This window comes from Pholcus phalangioides, unplaced genomic scaffold (assembly GCF_987345545.1).
Source record: "Pholcus phalangioides strain wild (caught in Gottingen) unplaced genomic scaffold, Ppha-v1.0 ptg000003l_1, whole genome shotgun sequence".
Lineage (NCBI taxonomy): Eukaryota > Metazoa > Arthropoda > Arachnida > Araneae > Pholcidae > Pholcus > Pholcus phalangioides.
In genome coordinates this window covers 42,167,936-42,187,548 of record NW_028301596.1, presented here as the reverse complement: position 1 = coordinate 42,187,548, position 19,613 = coordinate 42,167,936, and the positions used below count along the sequence as shown (strand labels likewise).

Genomic DNA, 19,613 nt, shown 5'->3' with positions numbered 1-19,613 from the left:
TTCAACAAGACAAATGTGGGAGATTAATGTTCTTACTATAGTTGTAATTATCATAATATAACGTATGAGTTTAAAAATAATTTCGATATTTGACTTCAATAAAGAATAAAAATCCAAATAGGTGTGATGTAAAAAACGGGAAAAACCGGGACGGCCAGAAAAAGGAAGAAAACCGGGACTGTCCCGGGAAATACGGGACGTATGGTCACCCTACCTTGACCTAGCGATGCTAACGCTGCAAACCGTGTTTTATTTCGGTTTTCATTCATTTTTAAAGTTTCTACGGACTTTTTGACCACCCTGTATATGGCATCCATATTTGTTATGGGCATCTTTTTCTCAGCCACCTCGTTGGGCATTTCACCTGTTGTGGCGTTGTATTTGTGTGTGTGTGTATATATAATTTTTTTTTGTCCCATAAGGCTATGATTATATTGTCTTGGGCAGGGGGTACCCTCCCGTTTGTCCTACTTTTACGAATTTCTTCCGTGGGCTCGTTAAATCACTAACAACGACACACTGTATTTAGCAATATCGATTCCCAACCAGTATCTGTTTCGGTATATTTCTGAAACGTGTGTGACTTATTAAAGGGGGGGATCAGGATCAAGCAGGTGTGTGTGTCAGTCTTGATGTTTTTCGCATTTTGATAATGATTCGAAACGTGTTTTTTTTTCCTCCCTTCCCGCGATGGTATTTACCGATGATACGTTATTTTCGTACCAAGCTGTATCGAATTACAGTGATCTTCACTTAGAGGTCGATTTGGATGATGGATTAGTTGGCGCAGTGGAAGTCACGGTCGCGATTTGCGCTGCTTGCGTCACAAGGTCACTGGCGAAGAGATTATGAGGTGCACAATTTATCCGCTTAGCGCTGTGTTTCACTTCCTGTACGGATAGACTCATAATTTGTATCAAGGTTGTGTTTATTTTCACGCGATGGGATATTAAAAACGGGGGGAATCATGATATCGAGCCTTGTTTGCGCTGTGATTGTTACGTCGCTTTTTGATGATCAGTTTCAGCCACTGCTGCTTGGAAAATAAGCTGATAGTGTTCTCACCAAACAAGCGTGAAACACGTGTCGCTGCTGATCCGAAAGAAGTTGTGACGCGATTCAACATCATGGTGGATGCGTGCAGTGGTGTAATCAGGATTCAGGTGCGGGTGATTGTTTCATCCAAGCTTTAATCCACGATATACGCTGACATGAGTATCACAATGTTGAAAAATTACAAAAGTTTGATATTTTTTTTAAAAATATTGTATAAATAACAATTTTTCATTGCGATTACGGTTTATAAAAAAGTACAGTAACCCCTCGTTATATCGTGCATCTTGGTAAATATAAGTAAAGTATAATGCTTTATACTTATACTTGCTTTTGGTAGTTATCATTCCTCAACAAAAAATACCCCTGATAATCATTTTCAACAATATTATTTTTTTATCAATGTGTTTGACATTATTTTTTAACAATGCTCTTGGTAGATCATTTTTTAACAATGCCCCTGATAACCATCTTTTAACAATGCCCCTGATAATTATATTTTAACAATGCCCTGGATGACCATCTTTTAACAATGCCCCGGTAACCACTTTTTATATTTTTTGGTAATCATTTTCCAACATTATTTTAGATGAAGGCGTTTGGTGGAGTTCTAAAGTGAAGGCCCAGAGAGAATTTAATCTTTTAAATTTGTTCATAATTTAAATTTAAAAAAATAAATAAATTTATAAATGATAAGGACCCACTAAATCTTATCGAAGGGGGCTTACCAAAAATGTTCGCACCCACCCGCGTTGGATGAGCTGTCCCTGACCGTTATATAAATTAAGCACCCATTTTTTATTATAAAAATTCATAAATATCAAAAGTTGCACAAATGCTGTTTCTTTTTCTGTCGAACAAAAAAAAAATATATAATTATTTTTTCTCAGAAAAATGGTTTAAATTTTTGTCGTTAGAGGACATTATACTTATATTTACGATAGGCCAGAGTTCCGAGTTTGAAAGCATGTCATAAATACTTAGAGCAGATTCACACACAACCCCATTTACATTATTCATCATTTAATTATTATTTTTTTTTTTTGCGTTGGTGGAAGAGCATCGAATTACAAATAGAAAAATTCATTATCAGATCTAATTATGAGCTATTAGGTTGAATAACAGTGGAGAGAGGTATTTGCAATCCCGAGAAACATGAATGGGTTAGCCCACGCATGAAGCGGAAAAATAGTTCTAATGCCACACATACAATTCTCTCATTAATATGACGTTAAATAGTTTATAATTAGTGTATCGGATGATTAACGTTATCTTCAAGAACCGTAACCGAAATACACGTTGCAAATACTAAACATATCGAGGCTCGACGTTTCTTCCGACTATAAGTCGGATTACATTTGACCGTTACGTTTCGTGGACTCGATCTACACAGAAAAAGAATCAATTCAAACGAAGTGAAATTTTATACTATGAATGATTGCGTAATTTTTCCTGAAAAGATATGTAGATCCCGGGAAACTCCTAAAATCCAGTTGAATCTGGAATTTTTCTCTTGCTATCCATAGATTCCTCTTTGGCTTCGAGCATTCATGAGTACGAATTTCGGTCAGCCATATTGAGTGCAGCAGCTGTAGAATCCCTGTATCATCCTCAAACAGCCATGGATACGAGTTTGTCATCCGTTGTATCCATAGGTCTAGTTTTGTCTTCAGACAGCCATGGATAATGCAGCAGCATTTGCATGATCATTTTGAGATCATCATAGATATGAGTGTACTAGCTTTAGGACTGGCACATGAAAATAGTTTCTGTCCAAGGGAGGGTATATAAAAATTATGGGTATAAAACATAGGATTCTGTGAGTTGACTCAAGTTGGGGCGAAGAGAACAAAAAATTTCTGAAGAAGGAGTGGTAGAAAATTTTTTTTTTGGGAAACTGCATTCCAGGCTTGCGTACCCACTAAAAAATGCAAAGGAGATTTGCGTATTCATTGCGTAGGAGGCTTGTGAACTCTTAGAAAAAGTGTAGGAGTTGTAATCCCTTGTGATTCGAGGAAAGTTATTCTAATGGAAGTTCACGTTCCCTTAGAATAACGTAAGAGGAATTAGAAATACGTAAGAATAACGTAAGAGGAATGCACTTACCACTTGAAATGACTAATAGTTTCTAATTTTTTGTTACTTTATTATATTTTTTCTGTCGTAACCCTTGGACGGTGTTTGTCAAACCTTTTTTCACCCGTGATTCCCCAGAGTATTTAGTTGATATTTTCACTAATAAAACATCTACGTCGTCGGAGCTCTAATAGGAACACAAATCAATATCTCCAGCTCTCCGCAACGCTCCTGACAAATGTTGGCGACATCCCCAGAAGCCGCACACTTTGGGGAAATACTGCCCGAGGAGTACGCGTACCACGGACATGTGGCATACAAGCATGGAGTGTACTACCTGTAATATCCACGTACGCCATGTTGTCGTTAATCATTGCGTTTATTCATTCCATGGCCACTGCGTGTTGGAGAACAAGTGTGTGGCCAGACCAATGACAGTCACACACGACGTTGTCGATTCCGTCTTGTCCCTGTCATTTTACTGAATAAAACACGTGCTCACACGCATATCCTCGATATCCAATTCCGACCAGAGGATTACGAGTGTATGATTCGAAGTTGGTTTATTCGGTTGTTCCCCGTTTTATCATTGAAGGCAATCGCAACGTCATTGATTATTATTTGTAGTGGGGGGGGGGGGGGTAAGGAGGGAGGAATACTGGCCAAGATAAATGTCTATTATCCGTGGACTCCTAATTCTTGATTAATTCGTATATTGTGTGACCGAATCCACCAAAATTGGTAGATGCCAAGGAGTAGTGGAAAGAAAGAGGATATCTCAAAAAGAACAATTTCACTCTGATCTTATCTGTCACGGTCGGTTGGACGTTAACCCTAACGTTAAGTTACGACTATCACTACTGGTAATACTCTGGTAGTAGTGGCTAATAATAATAGTTTCCTACCAGAATGGTGCGTGTTGCCCTACTATCATCTCCGAGCTCCTCGATCCCAACTAGACTGAGAAAGGGCAATAAAAATAAGGGCTCCAACACACACACACGCTTTCTCTGATAACTACTTGTAGAAGAGGGCCTGTGTGAGGCTCTTCTTCTCTCTTAGATCATAATAACCATTGGCCCTTCTTTTTTATTTTGGCCCGCGGAATGAGTTTTTCGCAGGTTCATTGTTTGAATTACAACTTCTCGAGAAGTCGTTAAGAGACTATGGATTCAATGTGTGTGAAAAGATTGTGTTATTGTATTTCCTATTTATGTACTCTTTTTATTTTATTTTTTGGGCTTTTTGTTTACTAGGCCTAGTATTATCATAAAATGGAAAAGCCATCTTGTATTATAGTAGTGGCTTCTCGTGCCCTCGTTTTTATTTATTTTTTTTGGATCGTGTTTTTTCTTAGGCCTCCGACCATATGGCGTCGACTTGGATATTAATCCTTGACCTCTATAGTTATTGTATTTTTTTCCTTTTACCTTTATTTCTTGGTTGGTCAGAAGCCAGTTTCTTCTATTTTATTATTTGTTCCCCTCCCCTATAGGCCTTATACAACTGTTTTGCTTAGCCGGTGAGCGTGGGGGAAAATGGTATTTTTTTTTATGGATTTACTTTGATTTGTTAGGTCTTTGAACGAGATTTTTTTTCGGGTCCTATTGAATGGGATTCTGTGGTATTTTTGTGGGTATGGGCTTTTTTTGTGTGACGTATTTTGAAAACGCATCATGAGTAGTTTTGAATTATTTCCCATTTTGGAAGATTCGAGAATGGTTATCTAGGTCTTGGACAACCTTTTCCCAAATGAAACGAATGTGCCAATAGTAATTTTTGTGATTCTTTTTCTGCTATTTGGCTTTTGAACTTGTACAGTTGGCCCAGCTTAATCCAATACCAACGATTCCAGCGCATGGGCGGAGACACGCCCGCCTCCCATCGTCAAAGGAGGAGTCGACTGATCTAATGCATATGAGTAATGTATAAATTCATTTGGATAAAGGAAAAACAAAGATTAAACTTGGGAAAGGTGTCCGACAGGGTGATTCTATCCCACCAAAACTTTTTATCGCTGTTTTAGAAGGAACTATTCAGGAAACTTGATTGAGATGAGAATTGTTTAAAATAAATGGGGAATTTTTCAACCAGTTGCTTTTGCCGACGACATTGTTATTATCAGCAGTAATCCAGACGAACTAGAAGAAATGATACAAGAACTGGCAAAGGCAAATATTTGGGGAAGGGGGGTTGAAAATGAATCTGCAAAAGACTAAAGTTATGTTCAACTCCTTTGCGTTGAAGAAGACAATCTTGCTCAACAACACAGAGATAGAAGAAGTAGAAAGCTATGTATACCTGGGACAAGAAATTACCATGGACAACGGAATCATTAATGAAATAAACAGAAGGATCAGGATTGGATGGAGCACTTTTGGCAAAAACTGTGTAATTCTGAAAAGTCACATGCCATTATGTCTGAAAAGAGAAGTGTTTAACCAGTGTGTGCTACCAGCACTGACTTATGGAACTGAAAAATGGACACTGACAAGCGAGATGATACAAAGGCTACAGACAACACAAAGGAACATGGAAAGATGTATGTTAGCCATCATAAGAAAAGACAGAAAACGAATCACTTGGATAAGAAACCGCACAAAGGTATATGATATCATGGAAAGAATTAAACGTTTAAAATTGAAATGAGATGAACATATTGCAAGAAGAGAGGACAGCAGATGGACCACAAGTGTTCTGGATTGGTACGCCGTGGTGTTAAACGTACGCCCGAGAAGGCGTTCCCCACACAAGATGGATCGACGAGATCAGAAAAGTGGCTGGAGTCAACTAAATGGCTGAAGCATCAGACAGAGTAAAATGGAAATATTTAGAGGAGACCTTCATCCAGCAGTAGATCGAAAATGGTTGTTGTTGTTGATGATATGTTTATAAATGAATTGACATAATCATCATGCCCCCACCCCCTCTAGACTTTCAAATCTATCTCCGCATATGTTCCAGTGTACAATATCCGACTAAGCAGGGAAAAATTCAATTTTTTTTCTCAGCTCCCCAAATCTTGAGCCAACTCTTCAAGTCTACATTTATGACTGATACAAGACAAATTAAACCAAATATTATGCCGACTCACAGTATCTACATATATGGGCGTCTCAAAACAAATTAGTCTAATTCACCAACTCACAAAATCCGAACCTATGGCCGTCTCAAGATAAATCAGATCACGTCAAGCAGGAATACGAGAATCCTACGACAGGTACACTCATATATACGATTCTGAAGAGAAACTGGGATCTGAAGAAACTGTGAGGTGGCACAGTCACACACCTATATGCTGTCTCAAGACATACGGTACAGGGGAAAAGATTAGTCCAAATCTTTGTGGATAGACGCCGCTGCACAAAAAGTAAATCGCAGAATTCTTTCACAGAATCTTTTTTTGAATCTCTTGTGTCCTAATCGTTCGTTAAGCTGCAGCCGGTCGGCGATTCAAAACTGGGGAAGGGGGGAGGGGTGAGAAGAACAACTTCACCAATAGTACTTTTCCCACCAATGGCAACATCACAATGAAAACCTTATGTAAGCGCCACTCAAGGGAAAATTCAGGAAATGAGCTGTTAATCGTACACCCTGCATTTTTTAGGACTCCGATTTGCATATTTCCAGTCATTTGCTTTTTATGCACCACCCTCTATGGACAGAAATTCCAACTATTTTGTTTCCTCTACCAAACAAAAAACTCCTTCTTGAGAATAACTTTTCAAACCGCATTCAAAAATACCAGTTCCTTCAATTTTTATGAACTTTTAAACTATTCAAAAATTTATGAGACAGCCTGTATGTTACGGGAAATGTCATAAATGGGTAGTTATTCATAATCGCCTGTCATTACAGATAGTTTTTATGACCTTTCTGGTCCGTTCTAATCCCCTCCAGGAAGTGAAATCTTCCACTTTATGTTATATTTTGTTAGAGTGACGTTTTTTTTTTTTTTTTTTTTTTTTGCATTCTTATCAGAACTTTAAAAAAATAATAAATAAATACAACATGAGAAAGTATGACCAAGATCTGTCACATCGCAGTCACGCAAGAAATTCTTGGTTAGAAGAAGAAAACATTTTAATTTTAGGACTTTTTTTTTGGGAAAAAATCACTTATCCGTAACTTCATTATCTGTTATTTCATTGTCTTTTGAATTGCTATTCCTAAATGTATTTGAATAATATATCTGGGAATTGGTATCTTTCGGAATATACGAGACTTGAATTAATCAGTTCTTTTGTTCTTCTACAAGAAAAAAAAAAAAACTAAGACTGTACAGAAGAGACATTCTGTTAAGGTCTCGATTCCGTCGAAAATTCAATATTAAGATTCTTTAACACTAGCCTTTAAGGCAAACAATTTCTACATATTATTACTATTATTATTTTCTATCTTGCTTTGCGCTTGACGCTCCTAGATAATAGAGGATGCATTGCATGTATTAATGTTTCTGCCAGAGGGTTGGTAGTGAGTAACATTGTGTGTGTCCTCGCTTGAATGTCGCGCTGAATCTTTTTTGGATGACTAAACAGTGAACTGGGTATAGTTACGTGTTTCTTTTTTTTTTTACCATGTTAAACACTAGATTTCACTTCCTAAATCCTTCCCGATGTTCGATATTTAGTTCCTGGAAGCTATTACCGTATAAAAATCACGTTCTTTTGAGTTATAAGAGGATTTATGGGGGAAGATAAGACGGTTGTTTGTACTTATTGATGTTCTCCAAAATCATAAATATGAGCGATTTTTTTTTCCTTTTGTTTCTGTGAATCTGCGATGTTTCGTGTTTTGAATGTTGAGTCTGGTTGATTTTGCTGTATTCCGTCTTTACTTTTTTTTTTTAAATTGAGAATTTACATGGTATATTTTCCTTGTTGGTGTTTTGGTTGTTGTCCTGTTTATGCCCCTTCGCTGAGGTTGAAAATGTCAATTTGTTTCTCAATTTTTGAGGTTTTCGTGGTTGAAGCTGCTCATACGCACTACTATTATTTTGAAGCAGTTCTATACTAGGAACTGTCCATCTGCTCGTAGTATTCTCCGTCCGACACATTTTTGTATTTGGGGCTGTCCATCTGCTTATACTACTTTTGTTTTGATGTAGTTTTATAGTAGGAGCTATCCATTTGCTCTTTACTACTCATCGTCCGACGCGTTTTACTACTCTTCGTTTAATGCAGTACTGTAATAGGAACAGTCCATCTGCTCATACTACTCTTCAGCCGACGCATTTTTGTAGTAGGAGCTGTCCATCTACTAATATTATTTTTCTTTTGATGTAATTTAGTAATAGGAGCTTTCCGTCTCTGCCCTTACTACTCTTCATCCGACGCAGTTTACCATTCATCGTTTGACCCAGTTCTGTAGTCGAAGCTGTCTCAACTGCTCATACTACTCTTCATTTGCTCAAGATTTTGGAGTTGCAGCTCCCGTTACGATGCCAGTAATTTTCATATTTGAATCTGCTCAAAATTAAAGTAGTCTGCTATCAAAAGTAATCATCTACCTTAAACTTCAAACTCTTAATCAGTTAAAGTTTCAGTTCTATTTCCAACTCTACCAATTGGAATTATACTTCTGTGAATTGAATGTACGAAGGTATATAACAGCTGGCTGATACGAAGATGAATTCACGAAAGAAAGAAAATTCAATTGCCTTGGTGGAGAATCCAGCCCACGTCCTCTCACTTGCCGGGTGAGTGCCCAAGACCACTACACTATAAAGCCAACGAACTTCGAACTCGTGTGCCCTAAACGGGACTGTACATGGACGGTCGAACCTAACTCAAGCCAGAGTTCGCAATACTGACCACCACTCCGACCGTCCATGTACGATCCCGTTCAGCACATACAAGATCTAAGGAAAGATTGACGTTTGTTACTTTTGTCGTCTAGTGGCCTAGGTCCTCTCACTTGTCGTCTTGACCCGACAAGTGAGAGGACGTGGGTTCAGTTTCCCGCAAGAGTAGTTGAATTTTCTTTCTTTCCTGAATTCATCTTCGTATCAGCCAGCTGTTGTAAGCCTTCTTATGGACAGCTGACATCATCCTTGGATAAATTGAATGCGTCTAATATATTCCATACATTTCGCAAACTCCTCTAGGTAGTCTGATTCAGTGACAGACAAAAACCTTTCAAATATTGCTACGACATACCGTGCCACAGAGTCGTTTTCGGGCCGAATTAGCAAAAGAATTGACATTGACCATAGGTGGGAGGAGAAAGTGTCTATCTACAGTCTGTTTTTTGTTACATTTTTTGGACAATCCAGATTCCCGATATGCAAATCCGAGCTTTCACCAAACACGAATATAGAGCAGTGCTAGGCATATCAGGCTCCGGCTCCAAACTAACTAGCTAAATTTGCATCGACCATCACGTTTGCTACTTCAAATCCAGTGTTATAATGCATGGGGGGGGGGGAAATCGATCGATTTAGAAGGATAATGACAAGTGAGCGTTATAAAGCAAAAACTTCGGTTAAATCTGAGTGAGGAAGCAATAAAAGTGGAAATATAAAAACTACCTCTCTCTTATTCATGACAAGCTCTGAACCAAGTAATCACCGGCGGCGGCGAATTATTGCGTAGTATTTCGTCTAAAGCACAGCCATTTTTCGTTGCTACATGCTATTTTTTAAGGCTTTTGTTTGTTATAGTTTCCGATATTTTTGAACTGATGTTATTTTTTTTCTACCTCCTCGGTCCCATTTTTGCCCCCCCCCCCTCCCCCGGTCATTTAATTTTAAATGGCGCCCGTCCTTTGAAGCCTAATCAGAAGTTTCTGTTGCCAATTCAATGGAGTGAAAAGAAGAGATTTTTTTAGTTTATCGCTTATCCCTTTTTAAAGGTTAGTCCTTTTGATTATTATCGAAAACCCCAGGTGATATAATTCATCACTACGAAAAAAATTTTGAAAGAGTTCATTTAGGCTAGAGAAAAAAACCATGAGTTATAGTCCCATTGTGTAATGGTAGGTTAACATTGAGCTTGACTTTTTTTTTCATCTTCTTGATAGAGAACTGCTCAATATTTTGGTCACGTCAATCCTTTTTTTTTCCTACTTCGTACATATAGATGAAGCTAATCTGTATTACGAGGGATAGAAATTGAAAACCTGATATTGAGAGACTGTACTATAATGTGTGTATATTATATAAAGCCTATTCAGGGACATTGACCCAATATTCGTGCATTTATCAATAGAGACTTTTTTGATAGATGATTTACGAGCTTGCTCAAAATGGAGAAGATGGTCAGTGGACTTTCTGCAGTGTTTGAACCATCCCACCATGGTCCTCCGATCCCCAGAATGGAGTCCACGGATGCTTTTGATTCTGCTATGAGACACACTTCGGTATTGATGTATCTTACGTTTTTTGGTCTGCAACCAGGTTCATAATTCGTATATTTATGCGTATCTGTTCTTTGTTGAGAGTTGTGATTGGCTAGACTGATTATGTGAGGGTATTTCGTGACCAAGTACATTACCGTGACATATGCCGTTGGAAGAACGGGGGACAAAAGTGTCCTCGAGAGAGCATATACTGGTTGTTCTAATACCTATTCCGCAATCGGTCTCTCATCGATTTATCACGACACGTGAAAATCATTTGATTGCACCCGAAAAGATGGTTCCAAATTTGGTTTTGTGCGCTCAAACATAAGCAGATACAGGCACTTACAACGAGGATGTGTATATAGTGTGTGGGAGAGGCTATTTTACCCACCTAATGTTGGTAATGCGATTTTTAGCCTGCCGAAAAATCGCAGCTCGAATTGGTGAAGGGCTCTCCTGGGCACTATTGCCCGACGTGCCCAGGCGATGTAAGAATTTCCACCGGGAATGGAGTTTTCTTGACCATTTCTTTCCATTTCTGCGGGTTCGCGAAAATTTTCACTTTATTTCAGCGGTTTGCAATAAGAAAAAGGTGGTGAAGAACTGTCCCTCTGAACTAAACCATACAAGACCAAAGCTTTTAGTGCCAATAGACAATTTTATCCATTTGCCTTACAATCCGACACTATAATGCTCTCTGACATTTTTTTTTTCAATGTCCCGGTTTTTATCGGTGAATTTGCGTTGTGTACTAATTTTTATCAGGATTTTTCCCGGTTTCTCAGTTACATGATCCCCAAAGCAGAATATGCCGAATTCTGTAATGCACGTCGTTGAAAAATTAGTGCTACTGCAGAACGATCGGGAACAATTTTAAGAGAAAGTGCTGGAAACACTATTATAGGGATTTTTACCGCAGAACATTTCCTCTCAGCCGAAGACTTGCTGCATAACAATGATAAATATTCTGGTTTGAGGGTACCCTATCCTAGCCCCGCGCCAAGTCCGATCTCGTACAGTAAATCAGCTGTGATTCTACACGCGAGATGAATATTAACCAATTAACGATCACAGACGTGATATTGTGTCTAAACACTAGTGGAATAAATTCAAACAAGCTCCCTGCGTTTTCTTTCCTCTCTCTCCACCATCGCGAGGCTTTACAGTAACCCTATCAATTTTGACGCTACTTTCTCTTTCTGTATTACTGGTAATGATTTTTTCCCACACATATATCTTTTCTATACATGTAAGAGTGAAAGTAAACACGTAGGGTTAGGCCCTCCTCACACGGGGAAACTAAAATCGAGCTCGAGTTGCTTCAACTTGAGAGTTGAGTTGACTAGAACGAGTCGAGTTGCTCGTTCTCCCTCACACGGCGCTACTGAAAAAATATTCAAAGCCCGGGAAACTGAGTAAAAACAGCACAGTCTATAGTTTTCCTTCTTATCTTCCGGTACTATCTTGTTAGACGAATATTTCTATTATTCGTGAACTTGCTACACAGAATTTCAGTTCACAGGTAAATACAAAATTTCATTATTTAAATTGATATCATTTTGAAATGACAATAAAATGGTAAAAATTAGATAATTTTTTAGTATAATTTCGTTTCATTTGGAAAAAAAATCGTGTTTTTCCTCTATAAATATGCCTTTCAGTACCTATATATGTCGGATTACATATTTTATTAATACATATTTTTATTGTTTATTAGTTAAAATATTGTCACGCAGAATTTTAAGTAGTTTCATGAAATGAAATGACGAAAGCTGGTTCCGAGAGGCAAAAAATAAACTAAAGGCACAAAACTAGAGATAAACAACACATGAATTGTTGTTTATGTTTCAGGGAATGATTTTCCCCAAATACTCCCACACACAGATGTGCGTGTACGTGACCTATATAGATTAGACATTCCAAGCAAGGGGGAAAACCAGGGACCATCCCTATGGAACACGTGCTTGTTTAGGTACAAGTAAAAGTAAACAGTGTTTTGAAATTTTCTGGAGGTTCTTATCCAAGGCCGTCTTAAGAGCATCATGGGGCACCCAGCCATGCATTTTTTTTCTGAGACCCTAATTGGGAAATTCATTTGGTTATTGATAATGATAATGGTTTGGTTAATGATATCAATTTAAATAATGAAATTTTGTATTTACCTGTGAACTGAAATTCTGTGTAGCAAGTTCACGAATAATAGAAATATTCGTCTAACAAGATAGTACCGGAAGATAAGAAGGAAAACTATAGACTGTGCTGTTTTTACTCAGTTTCCCGGGCTTTGAATATTTTTTCAGTAGCGCCGTGTGAGGGAGAACGAGCAACTCGACTCGTTCTAGTCAACTCAACTCTCAAGTTGCAGCAACTCGAGCTCGATTTTAGTTTCCCCGTGTGAGGAGGGCCTAATAGGGTGAAAAGAGACTCAAAAAAAAAAACTGTGGTTAGATGAGGACGAGGTTACTAGATTTATCGCGAATTCGTCAAATACAGATTCCAAATTTATTGCTAAAACCTTGTACGTCTTTTTTCAAACAGTGTGGAAAATTGGAATTTGCGGTCCGATTTTCTTTAATTTTTTTTAAATTCGTGACCACATTCCTTTTCAATGTTCGTATATTCTTTCAATGGCTACTTAAAAAAATTCAATTTCGATATTTTTCCAGTGAATAATCCCAGTGATAATATTTATTCGGGCATCTGTAATTTTTATGTTGCTCATGCTTACCCGACCGGGCATGTGAATTGTAAATTTTTGGAGATTTGCCCAGTCCTTGCATAGTTCTGTTATCTGCGGGCCTAAAATTATCAGAAAAATAGAAATTATTTTCCTGGTTTCATAGCTACAATGAAATTCCACAATAATGCGCCGTGCACCCATTTGCTTTCGACGTATAAGAGGAGTATGGTATTAAAATATTCCAGGTATAAAGTTCCAGCCAGAAATTCAGTGCGTAATAGTTATTGCAAGGGCTCCCAAAGGGCCAATATTAAGTTTGAATATCGCGGAAAAAAGGGAGGGAGAAGACTGAAGGAAGCATTGAAGACTGTTTCAAAATACTCCGTTTACAAGACCCGTATACGCGTTGCGCATATGTATATGTGAAACTGTAACAACTCCACGGTTTTGGTTTAGGAAATTTTCACGACGCCCAAGAGGGCCCTCTGTATATAGTAGTTTCGGTAGGAGAAACACATATACGCTATTCGCGGAATTGCAACATTTTATGTGGATATACATATTCAGAGCACCCCCTATAGTAAATTTTCAAGCTCCGGGAAGTTTTCTATGGAAACCATGGAACGGATCTTTTCAATGAATGTCTGTATATACAGAGTGGGAGAGGTTCGAGAGTTTCTGTCCGCATGGGACAGGTACCGGAGGAAATGTTACTTTTAGTGGGATTTCTTTCCTATTCAAGTATCGGCCTAGTCTCGAAAAGCTCCCGAAAATTTCAACTTGGAAGCTCTTCTCTTGGGAATAAGTGGATTCAAACCCCATCGTATTCCTTCCTCTTCGAATTTTGAATCAGTGCTATGGGTTGTTGGTGAGAGTTACTCCTATGGGATGGATTGGTGTGGGATAGGAAATGGAATTTTTTTTTACTATCTTTTCCTTTTTGGTGTGTATATATATATATATATATATGCGAACGAGTATAGACGTTGGGATCGCCTCTCGCTCGGATTTGTTCCGAAAAGGAATTTTCCACTTGATTTTATCCCTTTTTGCCTAAACGGAAATGGAGGTTTATTTTGTGTCGCCAGACTTCCGACTTTTGTGATATTTAGAATTTTAAAATAGACGAATGACGTTGAGAGACAGTTTTTAGGAGTTCTCTCAATCGTTAGAGCATTTTTGTTGGATTTGCAAAGAATTTGGGATTTTTTTTAAATATCCAAAATTTTTGACGCGAGATCTAGAATTGAATCGTTAGTTTTAAAAAGGAAATATATATAAAGACAGAAACAAAAAAAATGACAAAATTACTTTCTTCCCATGGCTCCCTTGTGTTATCTAGCTGTCCCGCATCCAGGAGTGAAACATTCTACTCAATAGGAATTGAGTTTTTATTCGAAAGTAAATTGATAGCAAATAAAATTTTTTGTAAAAGATTGATAAGATTGATATCTGGACCCCCCAAGCGGGGGGGGGGGGCAATTTCGGATTATTATGGGGGTGATAATTTATTTCCCAAGAGTCAAATTATATCGAAGAAATAAACGTGCCCTGTGAAATACGGATGATTCAATGAAACTATGAAATACATTGCCTCTCCCGGCATATCACGTAGAATTAGAGCCTGCCCTGGGCTGAGCTAGATTTCCGTGAGCTTCCTTCTAATTGTAAGGGTTCTATGCAAGGCAGTCTCAACATCACCCTCCCCCCCCCCCGGGTAAAGTGATGTTTTGCGGCTGTATACTTAGCTGGAAGTAAGAGCTTACACATTTACGTACTTATTTGCAAAGATCAAAAAGTACCAGATGTTTTTACCCAACATGAGGGCATCTTATGGGCATGGGACTCGCAGAGTCCTGCCCAGATGGACATCGCCTCTTCTTTGAGATGGTACAGAATCTATGCAACTCTGCTGCATATTGAAGTAGGCGCACCTTTTCCCAACATATTTCATTCTTTACTTCTTCAGTCTTTTTTTTTTCCCCTCACAGCTCTTCGTGACCCTTAGGCACCTGTTAGGGCTCCCTTTTCACTTGAGTTTTGGCTGTGGCCCCTAGAGGAACCATTATTGAACCCCATTTAGAAAGAAAATTTTCTAAAGTAGTGTTTCTTAACCTTGTTTTGCCCATGCCCCCGTTCGGACCATTTTTCACCGTTTAATTAAAATGTCTCAAGCTATACACAGGGTGTCCTGTAAGTGCTAATGCGGCCTCTATCTCATCAATCATCGTAGGGGCGGGGGGTAAGATTTCAATTCAAAAACTGCTCGAAGAGGCGTTTAAAAATTACTCTGTACCAGTTTTAAGAGTTAAAATACAGTGTGTAACAAAATAAAAAAATCTAAATTTTTTACGATCCCCGAGTCCTCTAACTTGAGAACTCTCTCAGTTAGAAAGTCTCGTCTACACCTGAGGCCAATCAAACATTTCCAAGTTTCTAAGTGCAATATTTGCCGATATATTTTTCGAATTCAAATATTGGCGAAAAGTTGGGAAAGAACATCATAAATGAGGGAAAGGAGCGTTGTCGGTTAGTTTTTGCTGTTCTTTCATAGCTTTTCTCCGACACCCTGTATGTGCTAAGATTTTTAATTAGAAAGTTGTTGTTGCCTTGCGTCTACTGAGCCCAACAAAAAAAAAAAAAGTTCCATATTTCTAATTGCAATATTCGCCAAGGTATTGCTCAATGAAAGTTAAAGGGACATCTCGGAATCGAGAAAAATTTAGGTAGACTACAACTCTGAAGAATTCTCACCGTTTTCTCAGCTTTATCCCTTAATATATGCTTTCCCTCATTTTCAGCGATTTTTCAATCCAAAAGTATCTCGGTTAATATCGCACTCAGAAACATGGAATTCATTTTGTTGGCTTAGGAAAAGACAAGTCAACAATATTTTTTGATCGAGAGTTAGGGGATGGGGGGACCGTTTAAGAATGAAATTTTGCATCCTTGTAAATATTAAGGCCTCAGTAAAATAAGACATCTGGAATAGGCAAGTTATTTGGATACTTTTCCCAATTGTATATATATTTGCATAACTACGACGTAACGAGTTTTCTGTGCTGAAACGAGGCCATGTTTTCACCCTGTGTATTCCTTTCGTTTACGTGTGTTACAGTAAATGTGATAAACCTGTTATTAACAACCTGTTATTATGCGTACTTACGAATCGTGTTGGAAAGTTTGATAAATTTACCACTTTTACCGGCGAATATGCCTAGTACCCAAGAGTCGTAGGTAAATTTGATAAACACTGAGAAAATTATCACTTTTACCAGCGATTATGCATAATAACCAAGTAGTGTCGTTGGTAACCGATAAATACTTGAAATTTATCTTCTTTATCTGCGATTATGCGTAATACTGTAGTGTAATTGATGAATTTGATAGATATAAACAAAATTACGAATGAATCTATTATGTGATGAATATAGTTGGACCTCCATGCACTAGCAAGTTTCACGATTGTACCCCGATATAATTATACAATACATGTATGAATTATCATGCACAGTGTATTATATAGTACGATTTTATCATGTTTACCAACGACGTGATGCTTGGGTACTATGCATACATAATCTGCGGTAAAAAGTGATTAATTTAGGAAAATTTATCAAAACTACAGAAATGCTTGGTAAGTATGCATAATAACTGTCTATCTGTTATAATAACGCATTTATCGCAACGTATACAGAGTTGCCAACTGCTACGGATTGTCCATAGTTTCTGCGGACGGCAGCAATGAACTACGGAGCTACGGGAGCCACTCTCAATACTACGGAAATCGGTTTAAAAAAATTGGGTCTTTGAGGTTTCTTGTGATGTTTTACTTATTTTTACTGCTATATATATATTTTTTTTTAATAAAATCTCATCGATCTTTACCGTAACGATGAATTCGTATACGCATGTGAGAGAGTTCGAAAGCAGACAAACTCGGAGCCGATCTGTTTTGTCTGTGCGTGGAAGGCAATTTGTAAAGCCGCGTCTAAACCCGCCGCCCTACCAACACCTTCTATAGCAGAAAGCCTTCGCCCGAATCTTTCACGTCACTGAAGTAGCCTATTTCACCTGTAGCCATTGGGAAATAGCAGACCGAATTTTGCGAAATTCTTTTTTTATCTTTTTTGCAGTATATGCAATGACTGTAGGTGAAATGGACGTCTTCAGGACGTCACGAGCTACGCGCGGAGGCTTTCTGCTATAGAAGATGTTGGCTCGACTCGATGCCCAAACGCGCAAAAACCTGGTTTTTGTCGGAACCGCCTAACGCTGTGGGCCAAAAACAGGTTTTTGAAGTCGTTCAACGCGGCGGTTCATCACCTTCTAGAGATAGAAGGCCTCTGCAGTATTTGCATAAACGTCATTCAGACTACCCAGCAAGTTTGCCACTCAGCATCGTATTTCGTTTCTTCTTATTTTGGCGTCGAATCTTCCTGATTGCCTCACAAAAGCCGCATAGTGATTGGATGTGGGGCATAGAAATCGCCAATTCTGTGCTCGATCATTTCTTTTTTTCACAACATTGATACTGGCACGTTCAGGGAATTTTTTTTCCCTGAGTATTCTGAGGGAAAATAGACTACTTACTGACGTCACAGGCAGAGTGCGGAGGCGTTCCATCTCTAGGAGGTGATGGGCGGTTCTGAACCCGGCTTCATTTTCATAGTGCATGGTCGAGCTCGCGGAATGTGTGTCGGAAAGGATGTTTCGTGCTCAGAAAGGAAGCTCTGATACGAAGAAAACGGGGATGGCGGTCTAGGGTTGCTAGACGTCCGTATATACGGCCCACAAGGGCGTATGCAGGTTGGGATTGCATTGAATATTCGTGAATTATTAAGGGACTCAGCGACCTTGGAACGTTGCTTCGGGAGGTGGGGGTTCACGTTGCCTGAGGCATCCACTGAGGTGCTGTATTTAATGAAGTTTGAATTAAAATTAAAAAAAATAATAATATTTGAGTGATTATTTTTATTGTACTATGATTATGTTGTCCAAAGAAGTACCACCCCCCCCCCCAATAGCAAAGCTGAACATTCATCATTACTGATGAGTTATAAGCCAATGTTGGTATGCCTGCACATACATATTAAATTTCTGAAGCAATAGTTTTCATTTTATATGATTTAAAATTTAAACTGATAAAATTACCTGAACACATAAAATACATGATTTTAACATTACATTTAGCATTTTAACATGATTTTTTTTTTGCATCTTTGATCGATTTCAATATCGTCTAACGCACTTCTTTTCTTGTCTATTTCCAGATCAACAGGGTCCGACTTCTGTGACATAGCGGTGCTGCCTACCGGCCAATGACTATGTGTTTCTATGTATCTTCTGCCTTTTAATGAATGTCTATTTGTTAAAAAAAAAATTTGGAAAAAAAAATGCTAGAGTTCTCAAGTCTTAATCTAAATGTTTGTCGTTCGAAAAAAAAAAAAAAATTAAAAGCATGAAAAGATTAAAAAAAATACATTTTACGACATACTGGGCTGCGCGTGCAGTTTTTTCCTCTTATACCCATTGCCTGGAAACGGTTTTTCCTCTCCCTGTAACTTTATTTTTCGTCCCGGAAAAACGAAGCTGTGTCTCCCTGGAAAGAAAAAAAAAAAAAATTGAAATTGAAAATGTGTCGCAATTTTTTTTTTTTAAATTTTTTCCGTTTCGAGATGCACACGTAGCCCACGTGTGCCGTACTATTATATAAGCCGATGTACATATATATTTTACTTGCGTGTGCGTGCGTTTTTTGCGTGTGAGGAATTTGGAGAGACTTCGTTGGTTTTTTTTTTTTTCCTGTTTTTTTCCTTGTTTTTTTTTTTATTATTACTTTCACGAGAATATGATGATGAAGAAGTAAAAAAAAAAAAAAAGAAGAAATACTCCACGAATGTTATTATATAAAAACAACAGCCGCTCAGAAGCACAATTGACCACTCTTCTCTATAAAAAGCTCTGTGGAAACAAAAATTACGAAAGCGAAAAATAAAGAAATTACAAAAAAAATATATATATACATGTACGTGCATTATATTGTGTCGTTTGCTTTGTGTTGATTTATTATCACTGTGATTATGTGGGAAGAATAATTTCGTTTATTATGCGCGTGGGAAATATGGAAAAAGTCGTGAAATTTTGTTTTTTACTGACGTCTTTGATAGTGGATCTATATAAATCGGCTTTGTTAGCAGGTCGTGTTATCCCGGAATTATGTGAAGATAAGGGACCATTCAAGTATTACGTAAGCAGATTTTTAGTCATTTTTGACCCCTTCCTCTTGTCAGCGAAATTTCGTCAGCAGCTTAGAATATTTCATATCTTCAAAAAGGATGGTTGATGACGTAAGCAACTTTCAAACCCCCCTCCCCCCCCTTGTCATCAAAAGTCAGCAAATCCGAAACCCCTCCCCCCTCGATGCTGACGTAATACTTGAATGACCCCTAAGGGGAGTACG

At 38.1% G+C, this 19,613-nt stretch overlaps 1 protein-coding gene across 1 annotated transcript in view; it reads left to right on the top strand.

The window, feature by feature from the left end:
- LOC149088628 (uncharacterized) overlaps nucleotides 1-19,169 on the top strand; it is a 103,382-nt gene extending 84,213 nt beyond the window's left edge. Inside the window, exon 4 of the mRNA XM_089248280.1 lies at nucleotides 18,424-19,169. Coding sequence (XP_089104406.1) covers nucleotides 18,424-18,447 — 24 coding nt within the window. The 3' untranslated portion in view covers nucleotides 18,448-19,169. The remainder of the gene's footprint in view (nucleotides 1-18,423) is intronic.
- The last annotated feature ends 444 nt before the right edge of the window (nucleotides 19,170-19,613 follow it).